A 25,378-nucleotide genomic window follows, 5' to 3' on the forward strand; every position below is an offset into this window, starting at 1 on the left:
GTGTGCTTGCGTTTTGAAGTGAAAGTGTCAATTATTTCTGGGTACTGAGCTCTGCACCTGAAGCATGGAGGGAGCAAGGGGTGGCTTATGTGCCCTCCAGGGAGAAAAGTGTGGTACAAAACAAACAAACAAACAAATAAAAAACAGTAAGTTTGGGGACTACTCTGGTATCCCAACATCCTCTTAAAAAATAAAATGTATATTCAACTGTGGGATTTGAGAAGCAAACACGAGGCAAAGGCCTTTGTTGATGATAGACATGGTCTCGGGCATTCTTAAAGACAAAGCCAGATGTATTTATATTAAAGATACAGTCAGATTTCACATATAGATATCCCCCCTCTTTAAATATGGTGTTGCCCAATTATTACTGGGGGGTAGGGACATTCCATTATGATACTGTCACTATAGACTCATTTTATATTTTTTTTACATCAGGAACAAAATACTATCCTAGCACTGTAGTTTCAGCATTCATGCTCTTGAAAACAAATGAAACCATTTTAGTGAGGCAGACAATTCTATAGGTCAGAGATACTTTAACAAAAGACAACACTAGAGAACCACTCCTGTATATGTCAAACCATTCATAATACTAAGATGGTGCCATAATCTACTCACCACCTTTCACCAACCAGTAAGTTTAGACATAAAATTTAAAAAGGTCATCCACTTGTACAAGAGTAATAAAAAATTAAATATTTATTCAAATAATAAGCTTAAGCTCAGGCAGCAATGTTGGCAATGTAGATTTTAAACACATCACAAAAGCGTGCACAAAAATGAATTTAGAGCAGAAAAAAACAAAAATACTAAGCATTATACTAGACAGCTGCTGATTTTAAGAAAACAAAGTTTTATAATCACTATACAAAATATAAAATGTATTAAACACTACCATCCACAGAACAGGTTTCTTTTAAATTGGTTATATTTAAAAATTATTTGTGTAATTATATAGTGAATTGTAAATGATTATACGAGAACCTCCTTTTGGCCGGCAATATTTTGTTGCTCTACGGCACACCCAATCACGTTGCGAAACTGAGCATCGTCATTTATACCATCAATAAAGAAAACAATTATTGATAATACAAGTAAATATTGTCGGATCGACAAGAACAAATTTATTTTTTCCCCTCCAACTCTGAAGTGCTTTCCATGCAAAGTCCAGCACATGTTTGTTTTAACAGAGTGTACTACCAAGGCAATGTCCAGGGTTGTAGATGCTCACGGATAAGACTAAATTTTACAAATCAAAGATTGAATGGAGTCATGCAACCCTCTTTGCTACTGAGTAAAAACCACTGTGCATCACTTATCAAATTTATTGCCTTTCTGGAATTTCATTCAAGGCATCCGAAATTAGACCTAATGATAAATATACATATTGTGAAAAAAAGGACACAAAACTTCTATTCGACACCACTACTGGCAATGTCTGTGCTACGTGAAAGCACCTTTTAAAAAAAGAGCCTATGCGGCAAGAGACAAGTGTCTAAAGATTCAAAATGAATCAACAGTATTGGATAACAATATAATTTTCAACTCAGAAGCTGCCTCAAGATTAGGTGCATCTTCAGTTAATGTAACAGGAAAAAAAGGCAATGAGTTTTATTTTATTAAACGCATCCACTCCAACTGACCTAAGGCCACCAGATTTGCAGTCACAATGTGTTTCTTTTTCTCTTTATACAGTTCTTTAGGCTGTAAGATGATAAAAAGGAAGAGATCTATTTAAAAAAAACACAAAATAGCTATTTCATCTAGATTAAGAAGTTGCACCAGGCGTTGGATTCACATTCTGAGTGGCCACTTGCGGTGCAACCTCAATTATTCGAGGCTTGTCTATAATTCTGGCGGTGCGATTCCCCTTCTCTACAATCCCAATAATCCATGCTTGGTGACCTTCACCATATTTCGGAGATTTGATTTCAGCGCAGAAACGTGCCGCCTGTTCACGTGGTAAACAGATAAGGAGGCCCCCTAAAAGGAAGAAGGATTGACAGGTTAGCTTCCAGTTACACTTCAGATCCAACGCTTCTGACTGATCCCTGCATGCTCTTACCATCCCTCACTTATGTGATTTAATTGGGGCATTTGCTCTCCTCTTGCTTTTCAGAGTGCAGCATTCACTATTTCCATAGCAGCAGCAGGCTTTTCACTGCTGAGGAAACAGCACCATCTACTGATGCAGTAAAATATGTTATACTAACACTTTGTGTATGTAAATACAAATCACTTTCATGCCAAAGGCAAACTGAAAACATTTAATACATGTTGTCCATTGTACAATATGACATATTTGTTTCTGCATGGGCTCTTTTTTTTGAAACATGAACAAATATAAAATACAAAAGCTTACAGATGGCAAGGCAATGGCACTACACACCCAAAAATTTAAAACTAAGGCTGTAGTTAAACATCTAGCCTCTGTCAGGATGCCCTCCACGCTGCAGACACAGCTCTTGGATCCCAGAAGTGGTAGTGAATTAATATACTTCTTGCACAACAATTTGTGCAGGATCATTTATAAGAATTATCATGGAGACCAGAGCTCAATCTTCAGAATCCATTGCCCATCCAATCACTTTGGCCAGCCTTCCTTCCTCCTTTTTCCATGAAGGCATATTTCCAACTGGGGTGGTAATGGTTAGCACTGCAGCTTACCTAAAGTTGATTCCAGACCCCCAGCATTTATTAAGCAGTTCCCTCCTACAAACATCCAACCATCAATTTGTGGATATTTATACTATGAAATGCTGATGAGAAAAAGAGACATAAAAGGATTTACCTGAAGTTTCAGGACAGGTCCCGTGCATAAGACCAAACATATTGCCACACGCCTTGCTGACTGCAGCCATTTTGGCAAGAACAGGAAGGTTATGTATAACAAAAGACACTTCATTCCGCTGCTGTTTGGCGAGATTTTGTGCATGTCCCAGTATTCCAAAGCCCGTGATGTCCGTTGCCGCATGTGCATTGAACGTATGCATGAGCCCTGCCGCTTCAAAATGAAAACAGGAGAAAATGTTACAAAGCTCCAGAATACAGGAGACCAAGAAGTAGGCCTCACTTCCATATAGGTAGTAGATATCATGCAGATGGGGTAGTAGCTTCTTTTTGAGCCTAACAGACAAAGCTTTCCAAAGAGTGCTGTGTTGGGTTGATCATTCGACTGTGGAAATGAGGGGCTAAGGGGCTGGGGCACCTTCCTTATGAGGGGCTGGGGCACCTTCCTTATGAGGAAAGGCTACGGCGTTTGGGCCTTTTCAGCCTAGAAAAGAGACGCTTGAGGGGGGACATGATTGAGACATACAAAATTATGCAGGGGATGGACAGAGTGGATAGGGAGATGCTCTTTACACTCTCACATAATACCAGAACCAGGGGACATCCACTAAAATTGAGTGTTGGGCGGGTTAGGACAGACAAAAGAAAATATTTCTTTACTCAGCGCGTGGTCGGTCTGTGGAACTCCTTGCCACAGGATGTGGTGCTGGCGTCTAGCCTAGACGCCTTTAAAAGGGGATTGGACGAGTTTCTGGAGGAAAAATCCATTATGGGGTACAAGCCATGATGTGTATGCGCAACCTCCTGATTTTAGGAATGGGTTAAGTCAGAATGCCAGATGTAGGGGAGAACACCAGGATGAGGTCTCTTGTTATCTGGTGTGCTCCCTGGGGCATTTGGTGGGCCGCTGTGAGATACAGGAAGCTGGACTAGATGGGCCTATGGCCTGATCCAGTGGGGCTGTTCTTATGTAAATGCAGGCGATATCAACTCTTCCATAAATTTCCAGGGAGAATGATGACTGGCAGAAAGGATTCTGGAAGGTGCACTAGTGTTAGGAAGGCTGATGGAGGTTACCCTATTCCTGAGGCTGTTAAAAGTCCAACTCTATGAACTATACAGCTACATATGACATTTACTGTTTGCTAAATTGATGAGTTACACATCTATCAAACACCTTTGAAATGTTTAAATGAATTTATTGAAGGAACACTTAAATTCAAATCTCTAAAGAACAAAAACTGACCAAAAGGCCTGCAGAACTGGCAAGACAGAAGCAATTAGTACAAAAATCAAAACACTGGCAACAAAAGATTGTTTATACCAGCTCTGAGCAACATAGGAACCTGCCTTATAAGGACTACAGTGGACCCTTGGTATCTGCAGAGGATCTGTTCCTAGAAACCCCCCCCCCCCGCCATGGACACTGATTTCCAAGAATATGGAAAGCCCTCAAAGGAACTCCTGGAAGACCCAGTTGCATCCAGGAGATCCTTGAGGTCCTTCAGATGCAGGTTTGGCACCTGCATTGAGTCATATCTGCACATGCCAAACCCGAGGACAAGAAGGGCCAAATGTTCTACAGCTTACTGCCTCATCTAGGTCAGCACTGTGCATGCTGACTTGCAGTGGCCCTCCTGGGGTTTCAGGTGGAGGTCTTTTCTAGCCCCTACTTGGAGATACCAGGGGCTGAACCCAGGACTTTCCGTATGCACAACATGCACTTTATTACTGAGCTATCATCGCCTTTTCCCTCTTTAGGAGCTTGATAATGATACCTAAAGATTTAAACATTTGTTTAACTCTGACAGGAACTTCTACAGAAGCATGAAGAGTATAGGAATGAAACCTGCAACCATTTACTGATCCAGAATTAAAACTTGTGTTTTGATCCTTAGGCACTGAGAGTTTTAAAAAATTGTGTTCCCATGTCAAAGTATTGCCAAGCCATACAGAATAAAATGTCACATCATTCAAACCTTGATGTCTGAATAGACATGGAATGCATTGGCACTTTAAAGTCAACAAATACATTTTAAAAGGTTGAAGATATTCTACAAAGATGAGAAACCTTATTTGCACAGGATGCCCAGAGACAACAGAAAAACAGAGCAAGGAAGGCAGGACACATAGAACAAGATGGCAAATTCTTGCCATTTCATTTAAAACTTGTTCGAAGTTCTCCTGATCCTACTTTCAATAAAGCAATTATTTCTTCCATTTATATCCTGCCTTTCTTCTACACTGAACTCAAGGCAGTGTACATGTCATTCTGAAATGGTCTTACCATTTAGACACTGGCAAAATCAGACCCTCTTTCATTTCAACAGAAATGCTGCCACACACCTCCAACCAGACCAAACCCTGGTTAATACTTTTCAATTTCCAAATACTGTAACTCCCTTGGAGTACTTTGATAATCTGAATTATTTCTAAAGGTAAACATACTGCAACATCAACTTTTTCCCCCCAAGGCTCCAACAGATTAAAAATTCCTTTTCTTAATTATATACTACTATACCACCTAACTCTTTAGCCATATCAATATCAAGTATGTTCATTAAAAAAATTACTCCCTTCAGTATACTGTGGTAACTATTTTATTTCCCTTATAGTTTAAGACACAATACGAAGGGGCCTTCTCCAGTCTCATACCCGTTCTGTTAAGCCTTGCCATGTTCATCATTGCTTCTTGATATGCGAGCTCCACATCTTCTTGCGTTACAACCAACTTGATTTTATTCCATTTTTCTGGCTATCATGTAGAAAAAGAAACATATTTGTTTATCTGCTGCTGGTTATATGAACATATAATTTCTAGACAGGGTGCAGTTTATCTGGCTTATGTCTGCCACTTACTCAGAAACAAGCCCCACTGTGTTGAATGGGGCTTACTCCAGTGTTAAAAGTGCACAGGAATGCAGAAGGGACAACATCAGATGTCTTAATGCCTTAATGACAACAGCCACAAGTTTTCCAATATGAATCCCAAGAAGCTGCTCTGAGATTGCAGTTCACATTTGTATTAATCTCAATAGAGCCATGCAAATGACCAGTAGTTCTATGCAGCCACTGCTGCAACCTGGGCATCCATTAATGACAGGTGTCTCCATCCATCACAAATTAAACTACAGCTGCCCCTTCCCTTCTTCCTGCCAATCCAGGACTGGGTTCACTCATTCACTGTACTGTTCCCAATAACACTGTGGAAGTTCCCACCTCCCATCACAGGCTATTTACTACTCCAGTCTGTCTACCAGTGCTGTTGAGGGTATATTTGCCCACTCCCCAGCACCAGCTGTCCTCTGCCCCACTATGCCATGCCTAATGCTGCTCTGTTGGCATCTGCACTTCTCACAGTTCATGACTGCATTGCAGTTGTTTCCTAATGCCTGGGCACTGGCACCAGGCAATGCTGGTTGTTGCTGTATGCGCTTGCCAGATGCCTGATGTTCAGTAACTCTGGATTTTCTCAATTTCACATCCAAGTGCTGTAAGTCCAGATCTGAATTCCAAATCCATATTTTGATGTTAGCGCATATCCCTACAGGGAAGCGCATATCCCTGTAGTCAGTGGATCTCCTTTAGTCATTCATGTCCCCCTGCAGTTAGAGGGACAGTGCCAGTCACAGGTCTAGTCTAAATATCTCCCCAAGGAAAGGGGGGGGAAGCAGCATTCAAAACACTCACATCTGTTACTCCATAAAGTCATGATTTCAAGACATTTCCCCAGGAAATGTAACAACAGCAGAACTTAGGGCTCTTTCAAAGAGTATATTATATGATATACAAAATAGTTAGACTTGCTTCCCACACTTCTCTTTCTTTTTGTAGAGCTAACAGGAGGCACACCCATAGAACTTTCTGGAATATCCACAATCCCAAGATATATTTTGTTTACAGGCAATACTTGAATCGATTTCTTTTTTTGCTCTATTTTTCCACTACTAAGAGCAAGCTGGCTGACAACCAAGGAAAATTAGAAGCATTTGAAATATATACAAATTCAGCATATCCTTAATTTAAAAGTCTCTGTGTCATAGAAACAAGTAATGCACAAGGTGAAAATGCAGTCGGAAAAAAAATGTCATTTTGCTCTTCCATACTTCCTCAACTTCAATGAATCTTGCGTCTAACAAAGTAAAAAGCACATTCCTTTGAAGAGTAAGCCAAGCAATGACAACTCCATAGATGCGCCTTGTCAAAACACAGACAGAAATGAAAGGTTTTCTACAGAAAAGTTTTTACAGTGAAACTTTCAAAATTGTCATGTGTAATAGATTTCAGAGGTCTTTACCTACAGATAATTAGCAGGTCTATGAACATATGGCAATGCTCTAGTTACAATAATGCCAATAGAAAATAGGCATCAGCAATGAAATTAGGGTTTAGATACATGTTTATATATCTATCCACTGTTGTATTGGCGAACTTCTAAGCCCATCCAATCATGATACTATTTCAGCCGTGTATATTTTCAAAATCAAGATCACCTCACTCTTAAGCAGCTAAACCTAACATTTCAACCATCTCTGACCCCAACCCCACCCAGGCTAATTTACTTACAATATCTAGCCACTGGTGGACAGCTACAGCCACTTGCGTTCCCAAGGGCTTAGTTAACACAAGCACATCTCCTGGTACAGCATTGTCTGGCCTGTAAACAAGGCACCCAGATGATAAAACAAAAACACAAATGATGACTATTTCCCAATCACCACCCCTCACCTCTCAGAACATATTCAATACTAGTCAAAGTCTACACTTTTCAAAACAAAAATTTTATTTTAAAAATAGCTTGTGAAATTCCATACTTTGGATGCACAAGTGGCAACAAGTTGCTCAAAATATTATTTGTTTAATGAAGATAACTGGCGTTTCAAGCTGTATAACAGTAGATCTTATTTATATCATGTGTCCATGACAGCATTCAAATCTCATTATTTTCAATGGAACTTACTTCTATGTACAAGTTCCAAGAGCTCAGGCTAATACAGACACCATAAGTAGTATGTTTTCAAATTTCAAACTCTGATAATAAACTGAGATCAGGGAAACACAGCTACTGGAAGGTCTGACGGAAGGGAAGGATTTCTTTTGTAGTGTTCGATAACAAATACAGAAGCTCCACTACATATGAACATTAAAGTTACAAACACCATTTTCAGCCCCAACTTCTGGTTGGGGCAGGAGGTCTGGTCTAGAGGGTAGAGCCTCCATTTGCCTGAAGATTAACATCCACAAGGTCGCCAGTTCGAGGCCACCGGCACCGTGCGACCTTGAAGCAGCTGGCAAGCTACAGCTGAGCTGTTCCATCTGCTCGGAGCGTGGGAGGATGGAGGCCAGAATGTTAAACCAGATCGGAGTGTAACACCTTGAATGTGGAGGTTCTTGAAAGAGAGAACCTTCTTTCAATTTGTAAAAATCCCTGCGTGGATTTAATAAGCCTGCCTGTGTAAACCGCCTTGAATAAAGTCTTGAATAAAAGACCAAGAAAGGCGGTATATAAATACTGTATATTATTATTATATTATTATATTTATGCAGCTGTGTAGTGGGGGGGGAGTGTGGTAAGTACTGCAGACTCTGCATCATGCTGTGTAAGTGTTTCCTGCTACTTGCCATCAGAGCCATTCTGGGCAGCCATTCTGTTGCCTGGAATGGCTCCGATAGCAGATAGGAAGGACCACTTACACGACACATTGCAGTGTCCACAGTTCTTACTGCACCGTCACCCCCCCCCCCGGCTACACAACTGGTTTGCAGCCAATGCTGCAAAGTTGGAAGCCACTCAGGAGTATTCTGAGCAGCTCTTCAGTCAAACAGACACTGTTCAGTCTGAAACAGACAGCACTGGCAGAGTTCTGAGTGAATCTGACAAAGTGAGAGTGAAACCGATAGCTTTCTGAGAATGAAACCAACAGTTGCAGCAACCAAGACTGGAGCATTTCTATACAGGTCCAACCTTGTTATACATGGTTTTTTTATACACGGATTTGACCCAACACGAATGGCCACTGCAAATGAGAAGGAATGTGCTGATCCCTGGAGAAGGGGAAAATGCATCTCTTTAAAATCACAGTTTAAAAAAGACTGCTTTTCTTACTGTTGTAGAGAGGCAGTCACGCAAGTGATCATTCCATTCTGCAGCTGAGCCAGGCAAAGGCAGGAGGTCCTTTGCATTTCTAATTGCTGACTGCTTCTCTACAACAGTAAGAAAAGCTGTTTTTAAACCACAATTGTAAAAGGGATGCAGTTTATAATTCTTCTAAAATTGCTTTTATTTAACACGTTTTATGGTATCAGCATGGAGGCCCAGCATCAAACCCCTGTGAATGTCGAGACATGATCTTATTTGGAGCAACAGAGGGGCAAGAAACCTGGAAGAGGGTCTTTAAATCTATTTTTTCCAGTTTTTTTTATCCATGGATTTTTTTAATCCACTAGGGGTTCTGGAACGGAACCCTAGCAGATAACAAGATACGACCTGTACTTGTAAACAGATCACTGGGACATGTGTTCATAAATAGGAGCTTCTGTATATAGAATCCAGTATGAGATAAGCACTCAGTATGCTAAAGTTGGGATTCTTTGTTAGTGCGACATTTGAGGTTCCATTAATCATAGTTTCTGGAAAAAGTCGTTGGAATAAATATAAGGATTTCTCAAAATTAAGAATATTCAGGTTCAATTAGCATTCACACCTGGAATTTATAGCCATAGTTATTTTGCTGAAGAAGCAGACATCAGAAGCATCAAGGTAAACTTCTATTTTTAAAAAAACTGACCAAGAAATGTTGCCACCAATTAAAAATGTTTCTTTGAGAAATGTCACAATCTAAAGACCCAAAACAGACACTATCCCCAAAGTATCATTACAAAAGGAAACACAACCCATCTAAGGTGGCTTCACATTTTAAGATTCTTTCAGAACTTTTTGCATAGGATTAAGTCGTTCAACTCACATTATAAATTCATTAGGCTGACAGACTGTTGTGGCTACACCTCCTAAAACAATCCAAGGGTTTAATACTGTTTGACCGCCTGTCACCGATGTCCCTGCCTCTTCTGCAGCATCTTTGAAACCCTGGATAATTAGAGGCATTATTTTGTCTCTTTCCTAGGTATCAAAGAGAAAACAAGTAAAAATTCAAAGGAAAATTTTTTTTATCAGAGCATTAGAGGTACAAACTGACATCCACAGAACCCACTTATAATTTACAAATTAGCACACAAGACCTACTGCTTGTTCAATGTTTACATCTTGCTCCCCCCCCCACTTACTGTTTCAGAGTAGACTAGAATTGTGTTTTCAGTTTCTTTAAAAATGCTTGACAAACATTTTCCAAGAACTTTAAAAAAAAAGTAAAAACATTCAATGGATTCAAGTTATTGCTTTCTTTGCAAAATAAACCATTGTTTTGCAGTGGTTCTGGTCCTTCCTGTTCAACAAGTCCCAGAAGGGGCTACTGGGGGACTCCTGTTTGAAATGCTAGCCTTTGGCATAAGGGGTTCTGCATCTTGCCCCTCATATTGTTTAACATCTGTACAAAACTCCTGGGAGAAGTCATCCAAGGGTTTGGAGCAAAGTATCCTACATATGTGGCCAATACCTAGCTCTAGCTTTCTTTGTCATCTAATCCTGGAGAAGCAGTTGAAATTCTGGAGTGCTGCCTAGAAGTGATGAGGATCTGGATGTGAGCTGAAATTAAATCCGGACAAACACATGTCCTCTTGGTCCAGAGACTCAAATGCAGGTGTTAGAATAGCAGCCAGTTCTGCATGGGGATCCACTCCCTCTGCAAGTACAAGTCCACATCTTCAAAGGGTCATCCTGGACTCACCACTGGCACTGGATCATCAAGCAATGGTGGTGGCAAGGGTGAACTTTGTCCAGCTTAGGCTGGTAACCCCACTGTAACCATATCCAAATCAGTCAGACTTAACTGCAGTGCTCCATGTCTTTAGCACACTCTACATGGGGCTGCCTTTGACGACTGCCCAAAAGTTAGTGAAAAATGCAGTGGCCACATAGTCTTGGGGGGCTAATCAATTTGATACAGTCCATCTGCTGCTCCTGCAGCTGCCATTCTGTTTCCAGACCCATTTTAAGGTGCTGGTTTGATCTTTAAAACCTAAATCAAGATACTGAAGGGCTGCCTTCTCACATAGGAACTGATCCGTTTCCTAACGTCAGCAAAGAAGGCCCTCCTGGACATGCTGCCTCCAATGGAAGCCAGATTGATGGCAATGAGGACCAGGGTCTTTTTTGTTGTAGTGCCTTTACTATGGAAATCCCTTCCAGTGGATTAAGTGGGACTACCCCTTCCTATTATTCTTCTGGTGAGGGCTGAAGACTTTCTTGCCTTCCCTCCCCTTCTTAATTAGTTGCTTTGGGGTTTTGTGGTTGTATTTTGGTTTAATATTCTGTTTTATCATACTATTCTATATGATTATTGAACTTAAACTTCATTCCTATTTTGGAATTTTACCATTTCCCCCCTCTATGTTCACTCTGAATGGGGAGGTAAGGCAGTACACAGTCACTGCTTCCTGCCTTGCCACACCGACAGGCAGAACTTACCCGTCACTTACCCTGTCTGTCATTTTATTACTGATCCCAAGAAGCATCAGCATGTTGTCACACTCTGTGACTCCCATAGCATAGAGATCACTGAGAACATTAGCACAGGCTATGCGCCCCTGGGGGAAAAAACAACAACAAAGTCCTAATGAATTATTGTTTATATAACAAGCCTTAATGGGCCTATTACTTTACAATGTCACATTATCAAATCCCATATCCTTGGCCCAAGGAGTGCACCAATTTAAATTTCAGCAGGAGAAGAGAGTGATGCGAGGAAAGAGGTTAAGGAGAGGTAATTGGAATGGGAGACTGTTGCAGCATTTAACATGAGTTGTACTTTCAAGAGATGAAATATGCCAACATCTAACAGGAAGAGTTCACAGGAAGTGGGTTGGCATGTCATTGCTTTCAGCTCTTCAACCCACTTCCTGTGAACTCTTCCTACTTCCTGTGAGCCTTGTAGACAACACAGAGACAGCAACAGAAGGGCTGCAATAAGAAAAAGACAATTCAATTGATTGATAGGGGAATGTGTGAGCCATGGAAAAGTGAAACTGCAGATATGGGGGATGCCTGTATTTTGTTTGGCTTCAATTTACCCAAGCCAACAATCTAGACCAGATTTTTTAACAATTCTATTAGCTGTTTTACACAATTTGTAGTCTCGCAGTGAACATACATTCATGGGACCATTAGTAAAGCAAACCTGGAAGCAGCAGCAATTCAGGACTTGTCATTGTGTTTGTTATAAGCAGATCAACAGGAGAGCAGATCCTTGTGACAGCTTGAATTTAACTTTAAAAACTTTAAAAGAACAAAAGATCTGGATCCAATACAAAACTTACTCATAAAGAACACCCAAAACTACAGGAGTGCACAGCTGAAATGAGGATTTCTGCTTTTCATTCATATGGTCAGTGATTAATTTTTTTTGTTTTAGTTAACACAATACATGAAAAAACTGTAAATCAGAAGTATGTTGCTTAGGCTGCTGTTTCACTGCACAACTGAAAAAACCAAAGCGTGCCAGTCAACGGATAACCTGCAGCCACCTACACTGGTCCCCACACTTCAAGACTCCAGCATGAGAGAAAATGCAATATGTTTATGAAACTTACCATCATATAAGGATCATCTACAATGGGATAAATGTAATCTGTTGTCTGGACCAAAGATAGACCACCATGTCTTAAAGGAATTACACATGTGTCCATTCCAATTCCTACAAAGAGAGGAAATTATTAATAATAATATTAATGCATTCATTACTGCTTGTGATGGGCTCTGCTCCCCTCCCAAAATGATACTCTTTATGTGCAAAGAAAGCCCACAAGGTGCACATGAGACAACAGTTTGGCAAGACTGCGCAAAGGTTTGCAGTGATGCATCAATTTATTTCTCTTCCTAGTCAGACACTAGCCCTGTAATCCAAGTCCTCACAGTGTTCGCTCACAGAAAGAGATTGAAACAAGGTGACTGGGCCAAAATAACAACAGTTGGGAAGGCTACGTACTATATACCAGTATTTTTAACCTTTTTCATCTCACAGCACACTGGCATGGCACTAAAATGGTCAAAGCACACCATCAGTTTGACAACTGACGAGGCACATTGTGCTGCCAATGGGGGGCTCACATCCCCCAATGGCCCTTCTAATATATGACCTTCTCTCAAATTCCTGAGGCACATCTGGGGACCATTCGCAACACACCAATGTGACAAGGCACAGTAGTTGAAAATGGCTGCTATATACAGTAGCAGTTGTTCAAGAGGTTTTGCCACCTCCGATCACAGTTAAGACACAGCCTTGGAGTATTGCCGCACCATTCAGTTGCTACAATAATTAGGAGTTTCACCATTAATAATTAGGCTTTTCACCATTTCCCTCCAGTGAGATAGCTCTGACCTTTTCTCCCCAATTTAGACTTGGCATCAATGCCTTTTCAATTTCTCAACTCAACAACAGTACTGTACACTACATGAGGCTATTCAGACAGCAGAGCTTGTGAAGAATGTTGAGTCCATCTGTGAAAGCAAGACTGCAAGGAGCAAATTATAATGGTGCCTCAAATTCTTTTGTTTCCATGCACAGTCCAAGATACTGTACATAACCCATGGAGTTTTGAATAGCATTCATCTATGATCATCATGATCAATTTATAACACCGTTTTACTACACACCTACATACCACCTTGCAGTAAATAGTTTAATAAGATAGTCACTTTGAAAGATGGTAGACAGTGATGTGGGTCTTCCAGAACCTTCCGAATCAGAAAAAGATAGCTATATCTTTTTTTATTTGATAAGGTTTTTAAGTTATCTTTTAGTTTTTTCAGTCTCTCTTAATTGCTAGTCTATTTTTTCCTCATAAAATAAAAAATAAAGTTTAGGGGGAAATAGAAAGTGTTGTAATGCCCTCCTTGGAAATTTTACTGGAACTCTTGTAAATTTACTTTAAGCCATGACAACTCAATAGCAAGCACTTCCTTACATTTTTTAAGTGTCAAGGATAAAATAAGGCATATTTATGCATCAATGTTTCCTAGATCTAGTCACCTGAAAAAAATTACAGCTTCAGAACTGTCCACTTTAACTGGCTCTGTATCAATTCATTACTTTATGAAAACACGCATTTTGAAAAATGGAAAACTTTCTGTGGAGTAACTACAGTAGAAATTTTTCCATTATAATAAATTTTCCATCTCACACACTGGTAGGGGACCAGATCCACTTTCCTGTCCCAAAGTGGATTGCCAGGAAAAGTCACTGCCACAAAAACCAGTCCCTCCACATATTTCTCTTGCCTTTAGGGACCAACCAGTAGTCATCAGAGGGCAGGCCTGACTTCATTTACCAGTGCTCTTTGCCCTTCTACCACACTCTTCATACAAGGGGCTCATAGTGCCGAGTCAGTTTCTTAAGAGACTTGCTTCACTTAAAAGAAGTGAACCGATGCGTTTCCCGAGACCACTATGGAAAAGGCCCATGCACACATGAAAAGCAAGCAGATATGGTTGCTTCTCAGTAACCATATAATATTTATGAATACCTTCTCCATGGAAATTTATGGAAATTATCCGCAGGCAAAAAAATTTGTGGATATTTACAGGCAAGTATGAACTAACTGAGATTTTTCTCCAAATTTTAAAGATATTTGTTTTTGAGAAAACCGATTGTAAAATTTTAAACTGAATTTTAAAATTCTAAAAAACTTTTAAACATTGTGTTAAACTTCATATGAAAACCCATTAAAAGGGCTTTAAATTGAGGCAACCCCCATTTCTACATCTCTAATTTACAGTTAGTTAAATGATCACTAGCATATCTTTTTCATAATGTTTTGAAAATTTACATAGCTATAAAATTTCACATAATGAACATAGGCTGCTAAAAACTGGTATCCATAAGACCACGGGTGTCCAAACTTTTTGGCAGGAGGGCCACATCATCTCTCTGACACTGTGTTGGGGGCCGGGGAGGAAGAATTAAATTACATTTCAAATTTGAATAAATTTACATAAATGAATGTATTAGAGATGGAACTTATATGAATGAATGAAGGTCTTGCAATAGCTCAATGCCTATAAAAGGCCTTGCATAAAGCAAAGTTGGCCTTTCCTTCCACTACTGCATCACAGACATGAAACAGCAAGCAGTGGAGGGAGCCCTCATCCCACAGCTCACGTAGAGGTTGAACAGTTGCCCTCACACCGAGAGCAGTTGTGTCGGGCCAGCGCGGGCTCCAGCAAGTCTCTGGAGGGCCAGAGGCTCACTGGAGACTGGGGGCTCCCCCATGGGCCAGACTGGGGGTACCCAAGGGCCGCAAATGGCCCCCAGGTCGGGGTTTGGGCTCCCCTGAATAAGATGAGCAAGCACTCCAAGCTTCAAAAAAAATTCAAGGATGTCAGCCTGAAACAGTGCGATGATTTGACATGAAATAACTCATACTTAGCATTACTGGTACCTGGGAGATACTACTACCACTGCCCTGTTCCTGGATGCCCAGGAAGACCTGGCCTCTACCTTGAGATATCCGTGGGAGGCCAGGCCCACCTGGAATTCAAATACCAGGTAGACCTGGCCTCTGGCATGAGGTTCCCTGAAGAGATGGAACACTTGCACCACCTTATTGTGTGCACCCATGGCAGACTGCTCCCACCCCTGGTATACTACTGCTCTATTGTTTTTGCTATGACAAACAAGACCACAGGATACCCTTCTGAAGTTGTCATCCAGGTCCTGTCTGCAAGTATGCAAAAATATCCTTTTATTAATCTTTCTGGAAGCAGCCTCTCATTGAACAAATGTCAGTCAAAAACAGCACCTCATATACCTGACCCAATTAAGTATTAGATGCCCCCAGAGCCTCAACACACACACACACACACACACACACACACCCCTACTTTGGACATCACAGCAATGCCACATGCAGCAGTAATCTGGATGACAATAAGGCTGGGCTAATGAAAGGCAGCAACACTCTCAACAAGTTTCTTTCCTAGTGGGTCTTCACTACTCTGGTGCAGGCATGGGGTGGGGGAGGAAAGGAGCAAGAACCAGATGTGTCCCAGAGGCAACAAACTGTGCCCTGTTGCACTGTATTAAAGCCATAGTCCAGGGTATTACCAAGATGACAGTGATATTGGCATCCTTCAGTCTCAGAAGACTCTGGTATCGCGCTCTGAATAGTGGTTCTGGAACAGAGTGTCCTCTTCAGTGCGTGAAGCCTGGGTAAAGTAGGTATGGAGCATAGGCTGTTACCCATGCAGCAAGTCCCCCCTCTCTACATCGCTGAAATGGTCCAATGGAAAGGCAGAAGCCAGTACGGTTGGTTCCAGCGGCATCGCAGGAGTTGCCAGAATGTGACTGTGTTCAGCCACTAATTGCCTCAGGGACTCTGGCTCCGGATTTTGCCTCGAGGTTGACTCCTGAAGCCTTTTCCATAACTGGATGTAGCCACAAGGCAGTGGAGTTTTGGGATCAGAGTTTTCCTTCTTTCAGATGAGCTGCCTTCCCAGGCTAACAGTCCCATCTACCCGGTGGCTGTTTAGTCGCCTCTTAGGACAAGTACAGCCAAACTGAGGGCCTATTCTTATTCCCAGCCCCCAGGGGAAGACGACAGCGATCAATTGTAAACTCAATCTATCATCTTTTTATACCTGAGCTGTCATATTCTTTAAAATGCCTGGTGCTGAAAAGTTCAGTGCTCTTGTGTTGAAACTAATGCTTTAAATCAGTGGTTCACAAATGTAGCACCAGGACCAAGTTTTTAAAAACAACACTCTGTTAGGACCTACCTATGTTTACAAGACTAAAAAAAGAAAAAAGTTAAAGAGACCTAGAAAAAATTTTTTGTATTTACTTACAAGTAATAATATTTTTATTCATTTATTTACTTGCAGAAAACTTGATATATTTCTCATGAGATAGCCCTAATGAACTTTAATAAATGCACTCCTTTTTTCCAATTCTCCCCAGAAAAAAACATAAAACATTTTTTTAAGATTTTCTGATTGGGGGCATCAAAGATACATTTATCTTTCTATATTTATACATGTTTGCAAACTGCAAGAGCTCAGCTCCTCACAAACTGCAACAGCTGAGCTCTTTGCAGGGTACTTAGCAGCTACCTGATTTCTGAATAGGCTCAGGGCTTGAGGCAATTAGTTATCTGATGTTTCCATCTCTCATGGCTCTGCTCAGTCATGACACTCACCAAGCATAGTTGGGAGCCCTGGGGGCTGGGGACAAGAATAGGCCCTCAGTTGGCAAAATCCTGAGCCGGAGTCCCTGAGGCAGTTCGTGGCTGAACACAGTCACGTTCTGGCAACTCCTGCGAGGTTGCCAACCGTACTGGCTTCTGCCTTTCCATTGGACCATTTCAGCGATGTGGAGAGGGGGGATTTGCTGCATGGGTAACAGTCTATTCTCCATATCTACATTACCCAGGCTTCGCGCACTGGAGAGGACACTGTTTCAGAACCACCATTCAGAGTGCAATACCATAGTCTTCCGAGACTGAAGGATGCCTATTGAGTAATGTGACAATTCTCAATCAACATACCTTACATGATCCCCAATGCTAACCGAAAGTAAGCTTGGGACACTGAGTCAACTGACCAGTCAAACAGTGTTAAATATTTCACGAAGCAAAGAATAACCTTGTGTAACTTGTGGCCTACTTTTAAAAGTGTATCATGGGGTCAGCCAATAGTCCAGGTTTTTGCTTGAAGTTACACAACTGAACACCCTTTACCTATTGCCCTGCAGGATAACTATAATCACATGTGAAATTTCACGACTGCTATTATTTCCTTTTATTGTAAACACATATTGTAATTGGTGACTTTTGTCCTGAAACATTACAGCTATGCCAAAAGTTCATTTTTAAAAATTCTACCCCACCTGTCTACACAAAGGCTTCCAAGGCACTTTACACAGAATAAAAAGAACAATTGAAGTACCTAGTGAAAATCAATAGCATCTGCATAATAAACCAATAAAAACCCTTAACAAACCATCATTATAATCTTGCTAAAAAAGCTGGTTCTTTTACTTCATTTATATATTTATATATAAATAAATAAATAAATAAATAAATAAATAAATAACCCAACGTTATTTTATTTTCAATTAACATACCATTCTAACAGTTAAATGCTTCAAATACTTGACCAAATACTTGACCCAATACCTGACTGGCCAAAATCAGATGCATCTTGTGGTCAAGCAACCAACTTTATCCAAACTGTTCAATTTGTGTAGTTAAAACTTCACATATGAAATCCTCCTGAATGTATTCTCTGACCACAACAAAAAATACTGTCTTTAGATTCTTTTTCCACATAACACTGTGATACAAAATGTGAAACAAAACCCACATGTTATTTCACTGAGCTTAACTCTGTGTTGGGCCAATGACCTCATTCTCTAAAAAGTGATACTGCTGTTAAAAAATACTTACCCAATCTTGGCATAACAGCTCCCAAAAACTGCTCATCTTCTTGAAAGTGATTTTCTTGTAGAGACTCAAGCAATTTCTGTAGAACGTCCTGAGGCACTTTACAGCCAGTGCCTTTAAGTTCCGTGAATCGGGTTAGCCGAAAGCTTTTGTCAAGTTCATAACTTTCTGGGTTAAAAGACTCTCGAACAGACATGATTCACACAGACTTAAGTTCCAGCAGCTTTTCCTCTTCTTCAGGAAACAAGCAGGTCTGCTTTCTTGGTAATTAGCCTAGTTTTTAAAAAATGCAATTTTAAGATAACTTTGAATTAATCTGGAAACAGATTAAACCCCTCACTAGAAACTCCAGCTAGCTGAGCATATTTACTATTGGCCAGTTACTAGTTTCTTGTTTCTATTTTAGATTGAGAAGACCTTTGAGCAAGAGAACCATTTAAAAACTTATTTTGCTATACAACAGCTTTGTGAACTGTTTTGTGTTGAAGAGCAATACACTAATAGTATTATCTAAGTTTTCGAACACAGAAAGTTTCCATACTATGCAGAAAAAATGTTAATGGAAGGCATTTTTTTTCATCCCTTTTATGAAAAATTCTGAGCTTCAGTCATATGCTGCAAGAAATGTAAAAGGTACAGGCCACCTTTACTGACTCTACCTGCTCTTCAGTATCTGCTGGTTTTAAAAAACTAAGCAATCCACCAAAAGCAATATTCATTTTTGCATACAAACACCCAACACAAACACTACCCAAGAAACAGGTTTGATAGCACATCTGTTAACAGACCAATCAAAGACTGCCAATTGAAAGGTCAACTGACCTTATCTGACCATGGGCAACTATTCTAATAAGCTCAAAGTGCTGTGTGAATAGGTGTCAGCTTCTCTTTCATTAGGGAGGGAGGGCTGTATGAACCCTACACCTGTGGTAGTGAGGGGCAAACCTAACAGGATAATGATGTTTTCCTTATAAGCATCTTCAAACAGGAACAGGAGCACAAATACTAAAAGATAGCAAAGGTTGTGCCTTAGGATCCCCAATAAAAAGTCAGATGAAACTTATTTTGATGATGGTTGAACAAATTGGCTTGCTGCCTACTTGATAAAGCTGCCTTTTGTTTTATAATAAATACTGCTTTTCCATTATTTCCCCTGCCCCTAAATTTTATAGCTACCATGTATTGTGGCATTTCAGGATGAACACCAAAGAGAAGAACTATTTAGTGAACTGCTCACAGTTACAGACACTTTATCTAAAATTTTTAAACAAGATAATTTCACAACTGTTAACTAATTTGCTTTTGTAATTAGCGTAAGTATCCACACCTGTTCAGAATCAAAGTATCATCTTTGTAGATCTAATACAGTTTATGCTTTAGAAAATATTTGACCATTATTTGATCATATGCATTTTTAGCAAGTCAACACCCACCGGCTTTAGTTTTAAGATTTAAAGGAAACTAAAAAGTCAGAAGTGAACAAAAGAACTTAATGCTGTAAGCAAGTAACAGCAAGGACCAAAATTTAAGCACTATTTAAAATACCCTAGTCAGAATCCAGCACAGTCAGGCCTGCCTAAGCCTCAATAATTCAAGAGGATTTAAACTCATGTGACTATGAACTGTTAATATTTCAAGTAATAAGCTACATATACAGTAAGTCAAACTAAAAGGTTATGTAAGTCCTTTGGAATCAACTAAAGAATACCTGTTAACATCAAAACACTGAAGCTATTCACATAACCAGTTCAGTCTATGTAGGTGTTTTCTGTCAGCCTATGCTGATTTACAAAGTCAGCCCTTCGAAAACATGCATACATTGTCATGGCTGAATTTAGTTTTTCGTATGCCATCAGAAATCAACACAAACATGAGTTAGAAGTGGCATGCCAATTAGGCTGAGTCCAATGCATACTGATGGCATGGTCAGGATCGATTGTCACCTCACAAGCAGCAAAATTTTTGAGGAGAGCATGCAAAACTGTACAGCAGCTGTGCAGGGATGGCTCTGGAGCGAAACTACCCAGAGGGAAACTGCACAGACCTTGAATTCCAGCTGTGCAGCTTACAGGGATGGCTGGTCATAGACTAGCAGAAAACAATTTCAAGAACCAAAATGTACTAGGTGCTCTCTCTGCATGGAAGACTTCCTCTAAATCTTCTGTTTATGCCACAAGCGACTATACCAGTGGTTCTCACACATTTAGCACTGGGACCCATTTTTTAGAATGGGAATCTATCAGGACCCACCAAAAGTGATGTCCTAGGCTACAATCCAACCCACACTTGCCTAGGAGTAAGTCCCATTCACTATCACTGTTAAAAGAATATAAATTGTAGCTTGTTAAAAATACAGGTCTGTAACATTTCCTCAAATGCAGTCACATACCATGGTAGCATCAAGTCTAATATATAAAAAATAAAATATTGAAATGAATGGGGGCCCACCTGAAATTGGCTCACGACCCACCTAGTGGGTTCCGACCCACAGTTTGATAAACACTGGACTATACTGTTAAACTATGATCAATGAGCTACTCTGTTTTGCAAATAACTGCTCAAATGAGCCAGATAACATAAGAGTAGCAGACTGAAATATCACACTGGTTCCTTCCAGAAACTGGGTTTTTCAGTTCATTGAAGGGGAAAACTCATGGGAGCTGTTTTTTCCTACATTATACTTGCTAACATCAGCAGTTATTTATGGAGATGAATTGATTGTCAGAACTATCTCTAACACTTTAACTACATAAACTTCATACAAACATGTCACCCTAATAGAAACCCAAATTTAAATAAGTCTATATCTAAAATGTGAAAAATAAATAAATATTCCCTGGCACATGCCACAGATATACTGCACAACACTAAAGCCTTCACTGTTGGAAGGCTATTAAACTGTTGGAGAACACAATTCTGAACATTCTTTAAGTCATTTCTGCCCAACATTGCACATATGCAATAGGGATCAAATGTGTACATCTGTGGGCTGGGCAGAAGTGGGTTAAACTGACCTGCATAGTACTGTACAATTTCTTCAGATCTTCAAAATCCTGCCTAATAAGATGACTCAAGGTGTATTACTGGCTACAATATTACTGTTCAATAGTTTGTTACTTGAATGCACAGAAAAGTTAATACAGTATTACTGAAGTGTGTTTGATGTACTCTGAAGTGAATGGGAAAGAACACAAAGCTTTCTATCTTCTAGGCAAGTCCAGTACTTGAATTACAGTACGGGCAAGGGATGCAACTGCCTTAGGAGAGGAGGCTTTAGATGGCTAAAACTAGAGGAAATCAGGAGGTGGGACTTGTGAGAGAAATGTTTGGGTGGGCATTAATTAAATTCACAACTAGAGCACTGGGCATATAAAGAGTTCTAAATCTTTATGTTTGTAACCTCAACAACTATAAGGCACATGTCACACAAATTTTAACCAAAGCCAAGCACTTTTAAGTTCCTTCAATTTCAATGGCAGCATTAAGGCATGCACTTTACTGTCTTCCATTGATTCAAAAAGATTTAAAATAACTTTGGCTGGACCACACACTAGTATTTACACACTCCTAGTCAAAACCTTTCTGTAATAGTGGTTTTCCCGCCTTTCCTCTCCCAAAAATAGGTGTGCTACTTACTGACAAATTTTCTAATGCCAAAAGCTTGGGCAACTATCCAGATTCTCTTTTCCCTATGGAGAACATGAAGCCATACACAGAGAGTTTTTTGACTATCAGCTGTCCCTTCTCTCATTATATTTATTTTTTGAAGAACACAGGGCAGTGACAGAAGAGTGTACAAAATTCTGGACATGTGTTATTCCTTTATTTCCCAATTGTAGGAGCAGAGAAAGCAGAAAAGTCAGAGTTTCGCCTGCCAACAGCTGTAGTGTTTGTCATACTGCGCTTCACCCACTGCCATGGGAACAGTTTTCTGGATTTTGTTTCATAACTTCTGAGAGTGTTGGGCTAGAAAGGCAATGCTATAGAAGAGATGCATTTGCAAGTGAGGACCCTCCTCCATCGTTTTTAAAGTTCAGAAACAATCTAATCCAAATCAAAAGTTTTCAAATCCAATCAAAAGTTCAAGAATAATTTAATAAGACCACTTAACCTTTGCATCTCTATAGCTCTAGCACAGAAAAAAAGAATAACTGTACTGCCCAGGAACAAAAAAATATATATGTTAGGTATACCAACATGCGCCTGCCTCAGAAGCAGACTCAACCACGTGGAAAACAGACAAAAAAACAGAAAGTAGAGGAGGTCAAGTGGAGAGAACTGCAGGAAGCCATAACTCCAGAACACCTTAAATTTTGCAAGATTGTCTTAAAAGCCAACTCAGGGCCTTGCTGCTTTCAGCAGCTGCTGGGACTAAGTTTGCAGGGGGTTTTTGCAACAAGCTAAGTTCTTGCCTCTTTGCAAGCATCCTCCCCCCCCCCCTCAGAAAAACAAATCATCTTGCAACCTACCATAACCCCCTCCCCATACAACAGCTAAGGCTGCGATCTTATACACACCTTCCTGGGAGTGAGTCTCACTGAATTCAATGAGGCTTACTTCTGAGTAGACAAGCATAGGATTGTGCTTTGCAATCAACCATAACACTCTTCGTGCAACAACAGGTAAGGTTGCAATTCTATACATACACCTTCCTGGGAGTAAGTCCCATTGAATTCAATGAGGCTTACTTCTGAGTAGACATGCCTAGGATTGTGCTTTGCAATCAACCACAACACACACACACCCCGCAACAACAGGCAAGACTGCAGTCCTCTACAGAGGCCTTCCTGGGAGTAAGTCTCATTGAACTCAACCAGGCTTACTCCTGAGTAGGCGTGCAGGGGAGGGGCCTGTGCTGCATGCTGAGGAGGGAAGGCGGGGGCGTGTCTGCCCGGCCATGCAACGGGAGGCTTCCCAGTTAACCCTCTGAGGGGAGGCGCGGCCAGCCAGTCCTGGGAAGCGCCAATGGAACGTTCCCGGGAGCGGCGCGCGCCAGGCGGGGAGGGGGCGCGGCTCGCGCGCAGGAGACTGCGGGGCGCATGCGCACTCCCTCCCGGCCCCCGCCCTCCCCGAACAGAGAAAAAAAGTCGGCGGGTGAAAAAATTAACCCCTTCGCGGCCGGAGGCGGCAGTTTTGTTGTGTGGCGGCTCGCGACCGAGGCGGCCCTCCAGCCCGCCCCTCCCCTCGCGGCGCCCCTCCCGCGCGCCCCCGAGGCGGCCCCCGAGCGCCGCGCCGACCCCCGCGCGAGGGGCGGAGGGGCGCGTTCCCCTTTAAGCCGCCCTCGCGCCCGCCCGGCTCCCTCTTACCGTCGCTCCTCGCCGCCTCCCTCCGCCCTCCCGCGAGCGGTCCCTCCTCTCAGCCCCAGCCAGCCAGTCCCACAATGCACCGGGCTGGCCCGGCCGGCTCTCCCTCAGCGCCGCCTCGGCAGGGAAGGCTGCGGGCGCGAGGGGGTTAACCCGCCCCCTCCCCTCCAACGACCGCGCTCGCGCGCGCCTCGCCCCGCCCGCCGGAGGGGAGGCCTCTCAACGGCCGCCCCAGACCGTCCCTGCCTTTAAGGGGAGGGCGCACGGCGCGCTGAGGCGCAGGCACTGCCTCTGAGGGGCGGCGAGGAGCGCGGGTCTCCCGCCCTCAGGGCTCTGAGGGGGGAGTCCTCGCGCCTTGGTCTGCCTTGCGCTCTGCACATGCTCAGAGGCACGCTTAGCTCACGCAAAAACGTTGGTCCCAGAGAAGACGAAGAGGCGTTCTGGACGCGCTTAAAATAAGCCTGGGCTCTACACGTGCTCAGAGGCACGCTTGCCCCATAAGAAATATTGGACCCAAAGATGAAGAGGCGTTCTGGACGCGCTTAAAATAAGCCTGGACTCTACACGTGCTCAGAGGCACGCTTGCCCCATAGGAAATATTGGACCCAAAGATGAAGAGGTGTTCTGGACACGCTTAAAATAAGGCTGGACTCTACACGTGCTCAGAGGCACGCTTGCCCCATAAGAAATATTGGACCCAAAGATGAAGAGGCGTTCTGGACGCGCTTAAAATAAGCCTGGACTCTACACGTGCTCAGAGGCACGCTTGCCCCATAGGAAATATTGGACCCAAAGATGAAGAGGTGTTCTGGACACGCTTAAAATAAGGCTGGACTCTACACGTGCTCAGAGGCACGCTTGCCCCATAGGAAATATTGGACCCAAAGATGAAGAGGCGTTCTGGACGCGCTTAAAATAAGCCTGGACTCTACACGTGCTCAGAGGCACGCTTGCCCCATAAGAAATATTGGACCCAAAGATGAAGAGGCGTTCTGGACGCGCTTAAAATAAGCCTGGACTCTACACGTGCTCAGAGGCACGCTTGCCCCATAGGAAATATTGGACCCAAAGATGAAGAGGTGTTCTGGACACGCTTAAAATAAGGCTGGACTCTACACGTGCTCAGAGGCACGCTTGCCCCATAAGAAATATTGGACCCAAAGATGAAGAGGCGTTCTGGACGCGCTTAAAATAAGCCTGGACTCTACACGTGCTCAGAGGCACGCTTGCCCCATAGGAAATATTGGACCCAAAGATGAAGAGGTGTTCTGGACACGCTTAAAATAAGGCTGGACTCTACACGTGCTCAGAGGCACGCTTGCCCCATAAGAAATATTGGACCCAAAGATGAAGAGGCGTTCTGGACGCGCTTAAAATAAGCCTGGACTCTACACGTGCTCAGAGGCACGCTTGCCCCATAGGAAATATTGGACCCAAAGATGAAGAGGTGTTCTGGACACGCTTAAAATAAGGCTGGACTCTACACGTGCTCAGAGGCACGCTTGCCCCATAAGAAATATTGGACCCAAAGATGAAGAGGCGTTCTGGACGCGCTTAAAATAAGCCTGGACTCTACACGTGCTCAGAGGCACGCTTGCCCCATAAGAAATATTGAACCCAAAGATGAAGAGGCGTTCTGGAAGCGCTTAAAATAAGCCTGGACTCTACACGTGCTCAGAGGCACGCTTGCCCCATAAGAGATATTGGACCCAAAGATGAAGAGGTGTTCT

At 42.0% G+C, this 25,378-nt stretch overlaps 1 protein-coding gene across 2 annotated transcripts; it reads right to left on the reverse strand.

Moving 5' to 3' along the window:
* Positions 1-730: 730 nt before the first annotated feature.
* On the reverse strand, positions 731-23,956 carry SEPHS1 (selenophosphate synthetase 1). Of its 2 annotated transcripts, none has more exons than XM_066633706.1 (9): positions 23,652-23,956; positions 18,349-18,618; positions 12,499-12,602; positions 11,389-11,496; positions 9,759-9,913; positions 7,360-7,450; positions 5,449-5,548; positions 2,795-3,007; positions 731-1,986 (listed from the first exon to the last, which is right to left on the reverse strand). In XM_066633706.1, the coding sequence occupies exons 2-9, from the start codon at positions 18,539-18,541 to the stop codon at positions 1,772-1,774; spliced, it is 1,179 nt and encodes a 392-aa protein (XP_066489803.1). In that variant the 5' UTR covers positions 18,542-18,618; positions 23,652-23,956; the 3' UTR covers positions 731-1,771. The 2 variants fall into 2 exon arrangements, with proteins under 2 accessions (XP_066489803.1, XP_066489804.1); XM_066633707.1 differs by lacking the exon at positions 23,652-23,956 and adding an exon at positions 23,090-23,135.
* Positions 23,957-25,378: the final 1,422 nt, after the last annotated feature.

The sequence above is a fragment of the Tiliqua scincoides genome, chromosome 7, assembly GCF_035046505.1.
Source record: "Tiliqua scincoides isolate rTilSci1 chromosome 7, rTilSci1.hap2, whole genome shotgun sequence".
Classification (NCBI taxonomy): Eukaryota; Metazoa; Chordata; class Lepidosauria; order Squamata; family Scincidae; genus Tiliqua; species Tiliqua scincoides.